This window comes from Hyaena hyaena, unplaced genomic scaffold (genome assembly GCF_003009895.1).
Source record: "Hyaena hyaena isolate Hyena2069 unplaced genomic scaffold, ASM300989v1 scaffold_35, whole genome shotgun sequence".
Taxonomy (NCBI): domain Eukaryota; kingdom Metazoa; phylum Chordata; class Mammalia; order Carnivora; family Hyaenidae; genus Hyaena; species Hyaena hyaena.
The window spans coordinates 326,734-342,570 of record NW_024080667.1 but is presented as its reverse complement, the minus strand read 5'-3'; the positions used below and the strand labels follow the sequence as shown (position 1 = coordinate 342,570).

Sequence of the window (15,837 nt, the reverse complement as noted above, 5' to 3'; positions counted from 1 at the left end):
CTCTTGCTTCTCCATTCGGACCCTAAACTGTGTCAGCCAGCTTACTAACATTAATAAAATCAAACTTTAGAACTCTCCTTGGCGGCACGTAAAACACAGACAGCCCGAGTGCCACGCGCCCATGCCAGCCAATCTGAAACCCACACGGGCAGACACTTCCTTCAGCATAAGGTTGTCTGGGGACCAACGTGTAACCTGCATCATGGTGTCCTTGGAGTGTTTACCCACTTTCCTACTTCTTCGCAGACAACTTTACATACAAAACTATAGTCCCTTCTGAAACCCTACTAAGCGCATGTGTGTAGCAGCCCCTCTGTAAACCTGCATGTGAAACCACCTCGTCCGGAAACGAGGTTTCCATCAGTTTTAAAAACAATTGATCTGTAATTCAGAAAAAGAACCCAGTACTCCAATTTAGGGAAAGCAGAGAAAGTTGTTTTGCTTTTTACTTTCAAATTACAACTAAATTTTTAGTATCAACTGAACTATTTTGAGCTCATTCCATTAAGGGTCTTACTTCTTTTTTCCTTTTAGAAAACTTAATCATGATCAAACCTATCTTCTGGATTAAGTCTCACTTTCCAATTTATATATGAACAAGAGACCCAGAATAACAGGAATAACAGCCTAAGTACACACAAAGCACAGATTTCCTTAAATACGCTCAGTTATGATGTTTGAAGCAGTTTTTAATCATCGCATATATTAGAATTTTTTCCAAGTTCATCCACTGAACTACAGTTGAAAAATGTGCAAAATGCTTCGAAGAATTCTAGTTAATCCACCTAATTTCCCTATGAACAAGGTTATACATAGCAAACAGCAAAGGTACAAAGCTACTGACCAATTTATTACCTAAATGTGGAGCAACTCCATAGCAGTAATAGAATGAGAAATTAAAAAAACAATTTTTTCCTGTCTCCTACTACTGAAAAACTATCAAAACCGTATGAAGCTTTTAAAAAGAGGCCACTGTAGGGGCGCCTGGCTGGCTCACTTGGAACAGTGAGCAATTCCTGACCTCAGGGCTGCTCAGTTCAAGCCCCACGTTGGCTGTACAGATTACTTAGAGATTAAAAATGTTTTTTTCTTTATTAAAATTAAAAAATAAAAATAGGCCACGGCAACAGCAACATCCCCCAACCAGGCACACACCCATCAGAGATGGGGCCCAACGCTCAGCAAAGGCGTCACGCAGCAGAGAAGTGAGGGCCACGGTGGGGCCCAACCAGGACACTGCTCACCGGGGGGTTCAACACGGCAGGCTCGCAAGCATTTAATGCTGAGGCCACATTTCCACCAGAAGGTCACCACCTCCCACTGTCCGTGCCCTGCTCCCACCTGCAAACAAATAAGAACTACCAAGGAGTGCCCTCTAAGTAAGTGGGCACAAGACCGCCCACTACCAGATGCCCACGAGGTGCAGGGCCCATCTGCCATCATTTTCAGGCACCACGGCCAGACGTCCATCATCCAGGCAGGCCTCTGCCCTTCAGCTTTGGCCAAAGAGCCTCAAAAGGAGCCCTCGGTTGCTAGGGGACCCCTGTTCTCTCAGCTTTTATTACATGTGTTCTTTAATTTTAACATTAAATGGAGCCAGTGCTGTCACATCTGCTGCTGCTGCCGCCCGCCCCGTGGAGACCTGGACAAAAAGCAGCACATCCTGCAGAAGAAAAGGCACGGAAAGCCTGGGTTCAAGTTCTGACTCTGACACCAACTGGCAAAGAGCGTGGACAAGGTACCCAACCTCGTCAAGTGCCGGTCTCCTCACCTGGAGGGGGTGCGCACACCACGCAAGTAGAGGCGACGCGGAAAGGCCCACGGGAGAGTGCACGGCACTACCCAGCCCTCCCAACCGCACGTGGCGGCGGCACCGACACCCGGTGCCTGTAAGCGCTCTCCACAGCTCAGTCAGAGCCTCTCCTGCGTCTGTCTTTCACCTGCTGCCCAGCAGTGACTGTGACCTCCCGTGTCCCTCTGAGTCTTCCTTCCCCAACTCATGCACTGGTCTTTCCTCCTTCCCTCTTTAATATCCCTCCTGGAAGTCTTCTCCGCTGTGCTCTGCTGGTCACCGCAGAGCAGCAGCAGGACCTCCTGCTCACTCTCCTCCCCACCACGCAGACTGGAACACCTAGTGACCCGGACCTGCACAGCCACATCAGGATGGACGAGAAGCTCCTCCCTGAATGTTTTACTCATCTCTCTCATTTTCCCTACCGATCCAGCCACTAAGTGCAGTGCCTGGTAGAAAAAGGGCCAATATGTCCATTTATAGAGTGGAGTTTCATGACGCGAAAACACTTGTGCGGGTTCCTAGGCGGCCCCTCTATGCATCCACCCACCCCCTTCCCACCTCACCACCTCCCCACCATCACCAACCCCAGCAAGAAATTCCCCAAACTGCTGACCAAACATCCAGCTTGGTCCCTCTCCCTGGAGCTGAACTTGACCGGGTCCACCTTGTGTCATTCATGTCACAGCCTCTGAGGCCATCCCTGGCTAACCATCTACAGTCACGCAGTGTCTCACACACACACACGAAACGTCACAAAACTCAGAGTGCTCGTCTGTCGGCCTGATCATGCCTCTGCTCTTTAGGACATGCGTTCCTTGAGAGCAGAGGCCTTGGCGGTTCTCATTCCCTGCCGTAACTTGGGCGCTTGGCACTGCCGGACGTAGCAAATGCCTGTCGCATCAGGGAGACCCTCCAGACCTCTGCCACTTCTCTGCCCTGCTGACAGCCCCCTAAGGCCCCCGCGCACATCCTCCCCGCCCTTTTCACCCCGCCGCCCTTTTGAAAGAGGCCACGTGGAGACACCAGCCCAGAGAATCCCCTTCTCCTTCCCTGCTGCCCAGACCAGGAGGTCAGCGCTAACTTTGTTTCCTTAAATGGCCTCGGACCAAGTCACTCTGCACATGGCTCCCTTACCGCCCTAAACCGAACTTTAAGTGTGTATGTGGGCTTTGTCACCTTTGGAGAAGAAAGAATATAAAATATGTGCAACTACAAAAAACTAAGCGTTCTTCCGGTACCAAGGTTTTTTATTTGAATGATGTTGATTACAGAGGCAATGAAAGATTTCCCCTTTAAGCTGATTATAATGGAACCGTCCTGTGATGACCAGCAGTCACCGAGACACACACTAGAAACTAGTGGGTTTTCTCAGGGACTATTAACAGTTCTTACAAAGGATTATCGAAGCCTCTCAAGTAACCTGAAGGAGCTATACGCACACTCATCCAAGTCATCGCCGGTTTTGTTACAAACGGCCTTCTTTACGGCCCAGCTATAGGCATCAAACTATCTGCTGCTAGGAGTACCTCCTCGCTAATGTGCTGTGACCACGCAAAGGAGAAAGGTTAGAAGCCGGCCTAGAACAAGGGGGACCCGCCACAGCGAGGCCCCCCACGGGAAAGAGGAGCGGAGAGGCCCGCTGCTTACTGGGGCTCACAGAACCCTCCACAAACGCCGGCTGACCACGTGAGCCACAAATCAGTAGTTCCTCCGGGAGAAACACGGCCTCTCGGCCACATGCCGCCGGTGGCCCCGGCCCAGCTGTTCTGTGACAGCAACCCCGCCAGGCCGGGCAGCACAAAGCCTGCTCCGTTAGGACCACCTTTTTGAAAGCGATGGAAGCTGCCCCCAGAAAGGTGACCTGATCTCCCCAGTAACGCACGTGGCCCAAAGCCGGGAGCCCCACATTCTGCACTCCTTCCACTGGGCCCATCTGTGGGAGCCGCTATCGTCTCCTCAGGGGAAGAGAACTTCAGGGAAGGCTCGTCTGCGGCCGAGAGACAGCAGGGCAACAACACAGACTCTGCTATTACATTCTCTATTTTGCCAACAACAGTCATTACTTACCACTAACCCGCAAATTCCATCTCTTCTCAAAGTAACAAAAGGTACAAATCGAGAAGATGGGAAGTCCTTCGAAATACGTTCTAGGTTACTTCACAGATTATAATCTTCCTACGATTCAAGTTAAAATCACTGAAACATCTGAAAACCTAAAAGCCCTCCCTTCTTCTCTACCTACGAAGGGTGATCTGTCCCATCCAAGAAATTCTCATGCTCAATCTCCTAACAGACAGCTCAGATAGGCAAGAAGTTAGGCTGAATTACAAAGCTCAGAATCCAAAATTCTGGGCTGAAAATACCTGATGTGTGCACGTCTTTGGCCCATGGCAGAACTGCACGCTCCCTGATCAGAGACAATATGAACTGTGTTCTCACGACACTGTTCCTTCACTACAGGTTTCTGTGGGTCTTTGTTTGCCAATCAACCAATATTTATTGAGGGCCTGTTCCATGCCAACCATCCAGGCGCTGATCGGCAACTCAGAGATGTAATGTTGCTCTCCCCCACTAGACTCCAGGCCACAGCTTCTTTTCTCTCCAGCGCACACCATACAACCACACAGTGCCTGACACACAGCAGGGGCTCCAGAAACATTAGTTGTGGGGTGCCTGGGTGGCTCAGTCGGATGAGAGTCTGATTTCAGCTCAGGTCATGATCTCACAGTTCGTGGGTTCGAACCCTGAATCAGGCTCTGGGCTGACAGCTCAGAGCCTGGAGCCTGCTTCAGATTCTGTGTCTACCTCGCTACCTGCAGCTCCCCTGCTCATGCTCTCTTTCTCTCAGAAATAAACATTTAAAAAAATTTTTTAAAAAAAGAAACATTAGGTGAAGGAATAAATGAATGAATGAGTAGAGACAGAAAGAAGAGACCACTCTGTAAAGGAAGCAGGGCTTTTTACTGCCCAGAACACGCCTCATGACCCACCAGCAATGAGATGAATTCTGAACGGCGTCACGAGCAGTGCACAGCTGTAGGCACGGCAGCTGTCGTGCAAAGGAGCCGAGGCCCAGAACTCTGAAGAATCCAGCCCTTTGTTTCTGTGTGCCGGCCTCGTAACCAAAATGAAGCGAGGGCCACTGTCAGTCTACCTGTCAGCTGCGCGTCTTCAACATCTGGCTTTCAGAACTACTAAGTCAACGTGCTACTGGATGAAATTTATGCCGATTACCTCTCTGACATCACTGCCTGCAAAAATATTTAAATGTCTGAGATCACAAAGAAGACCTAAACAGAACCAAGTTAAAATGAAAAGTTCTGCTGCAGGTCTTTGCAATAAAATTCACTTTCACAGAGTATTTCACTTAAAAGCAAAAAAAGTTTGACTCATTATTTAAACTCTCTAAACTTCAGGACTCTACCAGTAAGTTGTTCAAAACAGGCTGTTAAGTTCCAAGAGCAAGCGTCATGCAAGGGTTTTCATTACAACCTAAGATTCAGTGGATTATAGGCTTCCCAGAGTTAAGTACAAACTACTTCATTCAATAGGAAAACCCAGCAATCTAGGCAGGTATAAAAAAGAACATATGTAAATTCACATATCGCTAATAAAATAAAAAGTTTATTTTCAGGGGTTTTTTCCTCCACATCCAACTAAAGAGAAAAAAAAAATTTAGGGATAAATAAACAAGCAGGAAATGATGAAACGTTCTAAATATGCACACCAAAGTATGCTGAACAGAGAAAAACCTGAGAGAAGCTGCTAGTAAGCTATGAATATACTTAAATACATGATTAGTTATACTTAGTAGCAGAGTAAAGATCTCCCCTCCCCTTCAAATTCCAGTCCCTGCAAATAAATCACAACTTACCTGGAGAGGCTGGTGGCATTACTTACAAACAAAAAGAACACTAAATAAAGGAACTGTGATATGTAAAAAGCTTGCAAACAATTACTCACTAAACCTAAAATCAACACAAAGTGTAAAACTTGGTTAAACAGTAGAAAAAACACTTAGAAATTTTCTAGACCCTGATCATCTGATTCAAGAGCAAAGCATTTAATGACCTAAAACAGTGACAAAGTAACATTCAGCAAATAAAAAACATGTATTTAATAAAAGACTCAGCAACTGTCTCTTGGGATGAGTTAGCTGTATTCACATTACACTCTGAAATACAAAGAATATGTAATGGAAAAAATCAGAATGAACCTCTTGCCTACGTTTTCAAATATCATTTTTACATTCCTCCAAAATCAGGTTTATGTTATGATTTTATTTACGGTAGGACTTCCACAACTCACTTGGCAATGTTCTGAGTAAAGGGCGAACTCCTAAGTTCTGATGACTATAAAAATTTACGTAAGACCTAAAGCAGGCCAAAAGGAAAAAAAAAAAGCAAAAAAGGATTTATATTAGTAAGAAACTAGCATACCGTGCCTTGGCTTATACTCAAAAACTGAGCTCTATGAAAGAGTCACAAATTCACATTAACATTCCTCATTAAAAAAAAAAAAAATCCCAACGTGTCCGAATGCCAGCTGGAAATATGATACATCCAACCAAACTATTTTCCTACCCAGAAATTATCCCCTCCCCCTTTTAAGTGTGACTACGCTTTGCCTTTTGTTTGAAAACATCGTCAAACAAAATCAAACTATGAGAGTTGAGTCAAAAGTGACAGAACGGCACGGTCTTCAACTTCCATTTTGTTACTGGCCTAATTTCGAGAAGGTCTGCTGCGCCCAGACCTTCGCCCACCGCGAGTGTTGCAATCGTGCGCGGCGCGGCGCGGCCCGGCGCGGGGAGAGGAGTGGCGGGGCCCGGCCCGGCCCGGCGCCCAGGGCAGCGCGGAGCGGCAGGCCCGGCGCCGCGCGGCCCCGAGCCCAGACGCCGGGCCCCGTCCGGGGCAGAGCGGCGGGGCCCGGCCCGCCCGGCCCGCTCTCCGCGCCCCCCCCCCGCCCCGGGGGCGAGCGCACCCGCCGCCGCGCGCCCGGCCCTGCCCGCACGAATCTGCAGACCTGGAAATGTCACCCTCGGAACACATTTCGTGACGCGTTCGCTGGCGAACGGCAAAGATCGCTCAGAATACGCCGGGCGTGCAGGGCTCTGGAAGAGACCGGCCGCCGCTCCCGCCAGCAAGTGCGGCTATTCGGAGGTTCCGAGCGAAGTGACAAGCAGCCCTCGGCCAGCCCTCCCGGAGCTCGGTCCGCTCACTTCTGCGCGCCCGGCTTCTCGGCCCCAAGTTAGCCAAGAGCCCGAGCGCGGCGTCCGGCCGTGATTCAGCAGCGGCCCTGGGGAGGGGCGGGGGGGGGGGGGGGGACGACCGGGGCCGGGATCGCGGGCTGGGGCCCGGCCGGGCCGGGGAAGGTCACGGAGCGCCGGCGGCTTCGGCCGAGCCCGGGCCCGGGCCGGGCCGGCGGCGGCGGGAGAGCCGAGGCGGCGCGGGCTCCTACCTTTCCTGCTTTTCGGAGAGCTCCGCTTGCTCCGGGCGCTGGCTCGCTCTTCCTCAATCGCAGCTGCTATCTCGGGGTTGTCTTCCCCATTGTACCAGACCAGGAGCTCCTCGCCCGGCGCGATTGGCTGCGGGGAGAGAAGAGACAGGCGGCGGGCCAATCAGAGCGGCGGTTGTTGGCGGGGCGGGGCGGGGCGGGGCGGGAGAGGCGCTCCCAGCTGGGGCGGCGAGCCCAGCCAGCCCGGCAGGAAGGGCTCCTTAACCCTTGGCTGCCGCGGGCTAGGGCGGCCGCGGGCAGGGCCCCTCTGCTGGAGGGAGGACCTCACTTCGCGGCCCGCCTCCTCTCCCCCGCGTCCGCGCAGGCCGACCGACCTACGGACCCGGCTAGGCGCCACCGCCGTCCACCCCGACTCCCTGCACTGCCGACGCGGCGAACACGACTGCCCACGCAGGAGGAGAAATAAAACACGGAACCATTTTGCCCACGAAATCCGAGCTGATGAGAAATGCGAAGCGTCATTTAAGAGAACCAGGTGGTTTGGAAAGAGAAGTGTTGAAAGCTAATTATCAGCGACCAGATGCCAGGAGCAAGTTCAGCATGATAAGGAAGAACTATATGTCACTGCACATTTATAAACGCACCGCTAACGAGATCACGGAAATGCCGGAGTAAGAGGCGCCACGGAAGACGCAGGCGCCCGCGCACCCTACTCCGACCGCCTTGCCCTCTGTACCCGACAACTTTCAAATTCCTAAGAGTACCTCGCAGGTACTATGCTCCTAAAACATTAACTCTTAACAGCCATGTGAGTAGTGAAGACATAGTCAATCACCGTGTTGATTATGCCTAGAAGATCTTGAAGAAAAAAAAATACAGAGTAGAAAGATCACATTCCTAAACAGAATTTAAGGAATGGCTTATTGGTTTCTCTCACAATGACTCATCTATTCAGAAAGTTCCAAGAGTAACAATCCACGTAAAATTCCACCTAAAACCCACTGAATAAAGTAGGAATCCAACAGTCCATACTGATAGAAATAAATGAATGAACAAGTAATTAAGAAGAAAACCTCTTCCTTAAAGTAGATCCCAACTAATCAATGAAAAACAAATAATGGAATTAGAAAATCACCACTTGGCAATCAGTGCAGTAATAACTGCTTCATCAAAAGATGCTAAAACTAACTAGTAAGTGTAAGTTTGGGGTGTAATTGAGTATTAGCATGGTCTCAAAATATCTCCTAAAACATTAATTACAAAGGGAAAAAATAGTATCCTTATAATCAGATAAATCAACATCATGTGCCTCCTCATATAAGGCACAGAAAAGAGCATCACTTCTGGAGATCTCTACCCAAAAGGCCTACCTGTAATTTAATCATGAGACCTAAGAGAAGCCCAAACTGTGGGACATTCTACAAAATAACTGCCCAATTCTCTCAAAACTGAAAGGTTATTAAAGATAAAGGCTGAAGTACTGTCCAAACTAAGGAGACTGACAAGACATTATAACTGAGTGCAACTGAGCAGTCTTTTCCTACAAGGACATGAATGGAGCAACCAACGGAATGTGAGAAGCTGTATAGATTAGCTAATAAAATACTGCGTCAGTAATAGCTTCCCGATTTTGATCTCTGCACTACAATTATGTTAGACGATGTCCTTGTTTTTTTTTTTTAAATTTTTAATGTTTTATTTATTTCTGAGAGAGAGAAAGTGTGAGCAGGGGAGCGTCAGAGAAAGAGGGAGACACAATCTGAAACAGGCTCCAGGCTCTGTGAGCCTGACGCAGGGTTTGAACCCACGAACCGTGAGATCATGACCTGAGCGAGCCAAAGTCAGATGCTTAACCGACCAGGCTCCCGGACAATGTCCTTGTTCTTACATGCAGGTGAATTCCATCAGAGATGCCAGCTGAGAAACAGCATAGTTCTTCATTTTAACATACCTTCTCATCTAGATAAAGCCCTTGAAAGTAGATATTATTTTGTTTCATTCTCTGCAGAACTCAGTTTATATAGTCCAAATTTAAGATATTCTGAATTCTTTAAAATAAAAGGAAAAAAGCACTGGTTTTTTTTTTTTGCTCCCCCAGGGATGGCTAAAACCGGACATTTTCTCATCTTTAAACCAATGTACTATTATTCTCCTTCTTGCATCAGTCATACCTAAACCCAAAAAAACCTTAATCTAATATATAAGCTTTTAATGAGTCGAAACAACCATTACAGATGCCTTTTGGCACTCTGATGAGCTAAATCTATTCCTGCTGAAGGACAGGCTTTTTTATTTAAGTCACCTATTTCTAGTGCCAAATGTATATAAAAGTTTGCTTCTCTACTGTTTAGTAAGTCACATGTTTATGAAATGGTGGTATCCTACAATATTTGAAATGATTAGGGTTCCTATAAGTAAGTGAAGACTTCCATAAAACCAAAGTAAAAAAGAAACACGGAAAGGAGTGAGGAAAAACGTTTTCTCAATTTAATCCTAACCCAAACGGCATAACCAGAACACTGGCTACAAGGCACCCACCGGGCATTTTCAGGTTACCTTCCAGACCCTGAGCTTAAGTTTCCTTGCTCATCCACTGCAATCTTCTGAGAGTACTAACTGTACTAGCAACTGTGCGGAGATAATAAATATCAGTACAAACTCTTTATTTAGGAGGGTACTCCTTTGTTGTTGCAAAACACACAAGGTAAAAACACAACAGAATCTGTTCCTAACTCAAATCTAATGTAACATTTCTAAATAGCTAATGAGCTGGTGAACATCTAGGTTAAGAGCAACCTGATTTGTTAGCTACTGAACAAACTTCAAGACTGTTAGCAAGTGAGAGAATCGATTATTGTCTTAGGGAGTTATACATTCCCCAACCCAACATCGTAGTAAAACAGCTACGCAGATAACATCCCTTTATGAAGAGGAAAACAATATATTTATTTTATTTATACAAACACATTTAAGATTTCGTAAGTCAAAATTCAGAAAAGAAAAATTATGTCCTCAGACACAAGAAATACAAACCCATATTTTAAAAAGTAAAGTTTAAAATCCAAACAACCTCTTTTTTGTATACTGTATTTTGATATTGAACAAAACAACAACAAGAAGACTTTAAGATCTGTCAACGTTTCCTTTGGGTTCTGACAGGCTTACAGAACCAAGCATACTCTCATATTTAAATATAGCAAATACAAACCTGAAATCTTACCAGACCACTTAGAAGAGGCAAAGGTTCCAATAAATATTCCTGACGCTAGGTCAAAATAAGAGAAATACTCCAGAATTACCAGAACACACACAGCACGTCAACGCTCAGCCACCAACAGTCTGTCCTCAACGTGATCTCTGAAGTCACAGGGCAGACAGCCTCAACTCTCAAACGACTCTCAAACGGGTGAGCAGAAGACTGAAATTCATCTTTCTCCCTGTGGGCCACTAGGCCCCACCTGATCTGACCCCTGGCCACTTCACAAGCCTCATCTACCATTCCTCCCCTCGCTCTAGCCACCCTGGCCTTTGTCCTATTCCTTTAAAAAAAAAAAAAAATCTACCTTATTCCTACTTCAAGGCCTTTGCTTCTACCGGGGCCCCTCTTCCTCGGTTGTTGTCCTTCCTGCAGAGATCTTTGTGTGACTGACTCCTTCCCGTGGTAGGGGGTGGGAGAGAGGGGCTTCACATGTCTAGTCTTCCGTGACCCACCAGGGGGTGTTTATATATATATATATTTATTTATATATATATATATATAATATATAATACATAAATGTCTATATAAATATATATAATTATGGTTTTATATATATATATAAAACTATAATTTTACAAAATTGTCATTTTACTCATTGTTTATTACCCACCTCCTCTGCCATCAACTGAAATTCCAGGAGACCAGGGACTTTGTGTGTTCTGTTCACTAACACAGAACAACACCTGATACACATGGTGATCAAACTAAGGAAGAGACGAAAGAATGGATGGCAGGCTAACAACTAACTTTCAGGAATTTAAAATAGTTTTTAATCATACTACAAACAAAAGCAGGGTTGAGATTTCCTAATTATCTAGGTGATAGTTGAGGAGGCTATACCTGACCCAGAAGAATATCACATGTAATTTATTTACAAAACCTAACCCACAGAAAGTTTTAACTAGAAGATTATAGTTAGATAATCACTGGTAAGGAATCTGAAAGGTCTTGTGCTTACGTGAGCAAACATCAAAGGTCAGGACTGGGGGAAGTCTGCAAAGACAGAACTATGTTACTTCAGACAAAGACAGGTAAGAATAGTAGCAGCGAGGGGCGCCTGGGTGGCTTAGTCGGTTAAGCGTCCGACTTTCGCTTGGGTCATGATCTCGCAGTTCGTGGGTTCGAGCCCCGCATCGGGCTCTGGGCTGACTGCCAGCTCAGAGCCTGGAGCCTGTTTCAGCCTGTGCCTCCCTCTCTCTCTGATCCTCCCCTGCTCATGTTGTCTCTCTCTCTCTCCTAAAAATAAAATAAAAAAAATAAATAAAAAAAAAAAAAAAGAATAGTAGCAGCGGCACACTTGGGAGTACTCAGGTTGGGCCAGGAACTGCTCACAGAACCTCGCTTACATTGGCTTATTTCACCTTCACAACACCAGGACATATTAATTGTGCTACTGACTCCATTTTTACAGATAAGAAAACTCAAAGAGTTTAAGTAATTTGTCATGGTCACACATCCGGAAGCCAAAATTCACTCACAAGCCAATCTGGTCCAGAGTCCCCACTGCTAATCACGGCATTCTACCACTTCACCGAAAATAACAGCTAGCACTTAGCACTTGCCAGACGCTCGAGCTCTACCTCTAATAACCTATGTAATCGTGATAACATCATGAGGTCAAAACTATAATTATCAGTATCTTACAAACAAGGGGACTAAGGCACAGAAAGGTGACTTGCCTATGGTTACACAGCCAGGTGAAGTCCCAATGACTTGCCCTGGGTCACACAGCAAGCCCATATTTAATCCAGCAGACTGCCTTCAGAGTTCACTCTCCCAAACACTATTCTCTCTTGCTTCTGTTTCTCAGATTTGCTACCAGAGATGAACACATTTTAACCGGAAGTCTTACAAAGAAACAGCAGTGTGTGAGTCTCACCATGGGCTTGGTCTCCCTTGGAACCTCATTTCTACTCCCTTGATCCTCTCCAATTCATCCCCCCATCGGTACCTTCATCTCCTCCAGGATTCGGCCTCACCGATTTAACCAGATGTAATGCTCACCTTAAATAAATCTGAGAAACAATGGATGAATTCTTGAATCAAATTTTCAATCCAATTTCAAACTGCAGTGTAATAAAACCATATAGTAGTACCTACCAGGAAATCATGCTATTACAATCCAGCAGAAAGAAAATGAGAACGAAGGTTGTACACATGTTAAATGAGAAGATACCACAAAATAATATTTCCTGCAGGGATTTGAAACAAGGACACGGGTAAATCTGAAGTAAATAAAGGGCAATACAACTGGCTACAGATGACAGGAAAAACACAGCAAAGAAAAATTAAACAGCTCTGTGCTAATGAAACTTCCAAAAGTTCTAGTGCCCCGACACAGGCAAAATTCAGCATGCGGCAAAGCTGACCACTGCCTTCAATGTGTGTTCTTCAAGAGATTTCAACTCCATGGAGATAATATGTTTTCACGGAATGTCCCCCACTCTGTGACATTTTGAAATGGAAGTGAATAAACATAAATCTGAATTACAGCAATTTTAGTAAACGGACGTATTCCAAAAAGCAACAATCATCTATCTTTAGAGCCTCAAGACTCCTCTTCAGAGAACATTTCCATGCACAATCGGTGCAGATTCGCCTTCTCAGAGAACACGAAACAGGGACAAAGACACGGACTCACTCACCTGCTGCAGAAATGCAACAACACTCAGTGCTTTCCAATGTACTCAGTCCCCTGAACGTACTCAGTAACCTGGGACCTCACCACCAACTCTGAGAAATGACTTGCCTCTTCTTTTCATCTCAACAGTTAACGTCTCTAAATTTAAAATTGGCAGAAAGAAGAAACTGGTTCTATTTAATTTCCCTTCTGAATCAAAGAAAAGCTAATCCAAGGCTACCTTATCCCAAAGACGGAGGACACATTTTCAGGTAGCACAGAACCACCACAGCTAGTGACAGTTTCTTACAGTTGACAAACCTGCCAGTCAGACTGTTCATGACGCCTCTGTGCCGTAGGAGAAGGGCCTGCCACGCACCTCACTCATGGGCATCTGTGAGGACGCGGTGTGTCACTACTTAACACAGTCTTTAGTGCACACAAAGCGGTGGCAACTGTATATTTAAAACAAAGACCTTTCAACGTGTTGATGAACCACTTTCAAATATAATCCTTTCAAGGTCGGCGAAGTCATCACTGTCAGTCCCAACCGAGGACAGCATTTGTGGAAATGCAGGCAGAGGAATTAAGAAAAGACCAACTTTGACACTCTTACCTTTAAAGTTTTATAGTAAATGGCCCTGTTGATTTCCAGCGGAAATAAATTTTGTTCTTCTCCTGAGCAAGCCCAATTCACATATCGCAGCCAGTTTCCCTTCTCTGGATCAGTGGCATCAATGCACATCCATCCCAAATTTGGATAATATACCTGAGTCAGGGGGGGAGGGGGGAGGTAAACACCTTTGTTAAAATAGAAATGTCTTTAATGTTTCCAGTTTCAACTTTTAAGACAGTCCTTTTTCATTATATGCAAGTACTCTACAGAACATTTCACAGAAACTGAATCAGCAACAGAGAAAAGAAAAATGAAAGATAAAAACAGAGATCCAAAACTGATAATCCTCATTAGTCATTTTTCTATCTGGGCTTGTGTCATTTTTTTTCTCCTAAACCTAAACAATGACAGTAACCGTGCTTGATGATCTCTAAATGCTCTGCAAATACTGTATGCACACAAAGACAAGCGACACTTCCAGCCTCTAAATGAACTTGAGAAGAAGAGTGAATTTCCAGCAGTGCCCCACTGCACCCAAGTCCCCTGAGGGTTCCGGGCTGTTGGGCAAGTCAGGTGCAGGGGCCCAGTCCTGTCAGACTACACCACTGGGTGGGTCCCTTTCCTGCAATGCTGGTAAAGCACTTCATGATGGCATATGATGCCACAGCACACCCAGTAACCCCTCAAACCTTAACTAAGCACCTGTCATGACAAAGGTGTCCTGGAACATACTTCGGGAAATATCAGTGTTCTTCCAAGACCGGAAACCCAAGCACTCTTTCAGGACTCAGATTAAACTTACTCTTGCAAGAAACTTTCCCTGATCATCCACTCTCGGTCAATGTCCCCACCCCATCTACCTCTGCCACATTTCCAATGCTTCTCATTCCTTCATTTTAAAGAAAATCTATTTAGCAACTATTTTTAACTTTTATCTTTGTAAACACACACACACACACAATTTACTTTCCCCAAACTAGACTGTAAAATACTCGATTAGGCCCTGAACTAGAACTGCAGGATCAACTGGTGATAGACCTGTCAAAAATAAAGCAAAAGAAATGAGTCTTTTACTTTCTCTTTAGGAAAGAAAGGAAAGAATCTCGATGCTTCTATTTCTTCCCTACATATACAAAGCCAGGACCCACACACACACACACTCATTTCTTCCTTTCTCTCCCACCCACATTACATACTCTACCGCTAGAACAAAACTCTCACTCTCCACTGTCGGCTCTTCTGACAATACGTGCATCTCCAAGCCTGTGTCTGGCAGGGGGCAGCGTCCAACCTCACTGGGTACTAACCATACTTCTTTCCTATTAGGAGTTAGAGGTTAGGCATAGCGCTATATGCTTTCTGTATTATCTCATTTAACCCTATGCAGAAGACTATTATCTCTCTTTTTTTTTAACATGTGGAAGTTGAGAATCAAAACTTAACTGAACTTTCCCAAAGTCACCCACTGAATTTAAAAACAAACAAAAAAAAATCTGCCTGACCTCTACCATACTTATCAGCACCTTCTTTGACCAGCCTGGTTAAAAACTACAAATCCTTCTCTTCCCATCATCCTCTGGTCATCCCCCGAATTTATTTTTCTCCATGGCACTTATGCTCTTGTAAAGTATGAGATCATCTACTTAGGTACTTATGTTATTTGGTGGCTGCATCGCCACACCAGAGTATTAGCTCCATGAAGAGAAGACATGTTAGCCTTTTCATTCACCGCAGTGCGTCCAATATCTTGACTGGTACCTGCACTGAGCAGGCCCTCAATAAGTAACTATGGAATATATGTAGGATGTTGTTACACATTAATGTATTAAGAGCCATCATGTAATGAGCGTCTACTATGTGTGAGGTACCGGCCAAGGAGAGTATTTTCACTGTCCTAGAAGTAGTCCCTTTGAGTTTATTCAAAAATTGTCTGTTTACTGAAACCCCTTATCTGCACCACTCTAAACAAAAGCTATCCCACTGCTAGGAATTTACCCAAGGGATACAGCATTGCTGATGCATAGGGGCACATGTACCCCAATGTTCATAGCAACACTCTCAACAGTAGACAACACATGGAAATGGACGAA

General features: G+C 45.6%; 1 protein-coding gene across 6 annotated transcripts in view; it reads right to left on the bottom strand.

Annotated features, from left to right (window-relative positions):
* PRDM2 (PR/SET domain 2) overlaps positions 1–15,837 on the bottom strand; it is a 122,946-nt gene that overhangs the window by 62,938 nt on the left and 44,171 nt on the right. For 4 of the 6 annotated variants that reach the window (XM_039228952.1, XM_039228945.1, XM_039228946.1 and 1 more), the window contains exons 5-6: positions 13,748–13,900; positions 7,256–7,382 (exon numbers count right to left, since the gene is read on the bottom strand). In XM_039228952.1, the coding sequence (XP_039084883.1) occupies positions 7,256–7,382; positions 13,748–13,900 (280 nt within the window). Of the gene's footprint in view, positions 1–7,255; positions 7,383–10,551; positions 10,670–11,121; positions 11,141–13,747; positions 13,901–15,837 lie in introns of those variants that run through there. The other 2 variants (XM_039228949.1, XM_039228951.1) reach the window with 2 other exon arrangements.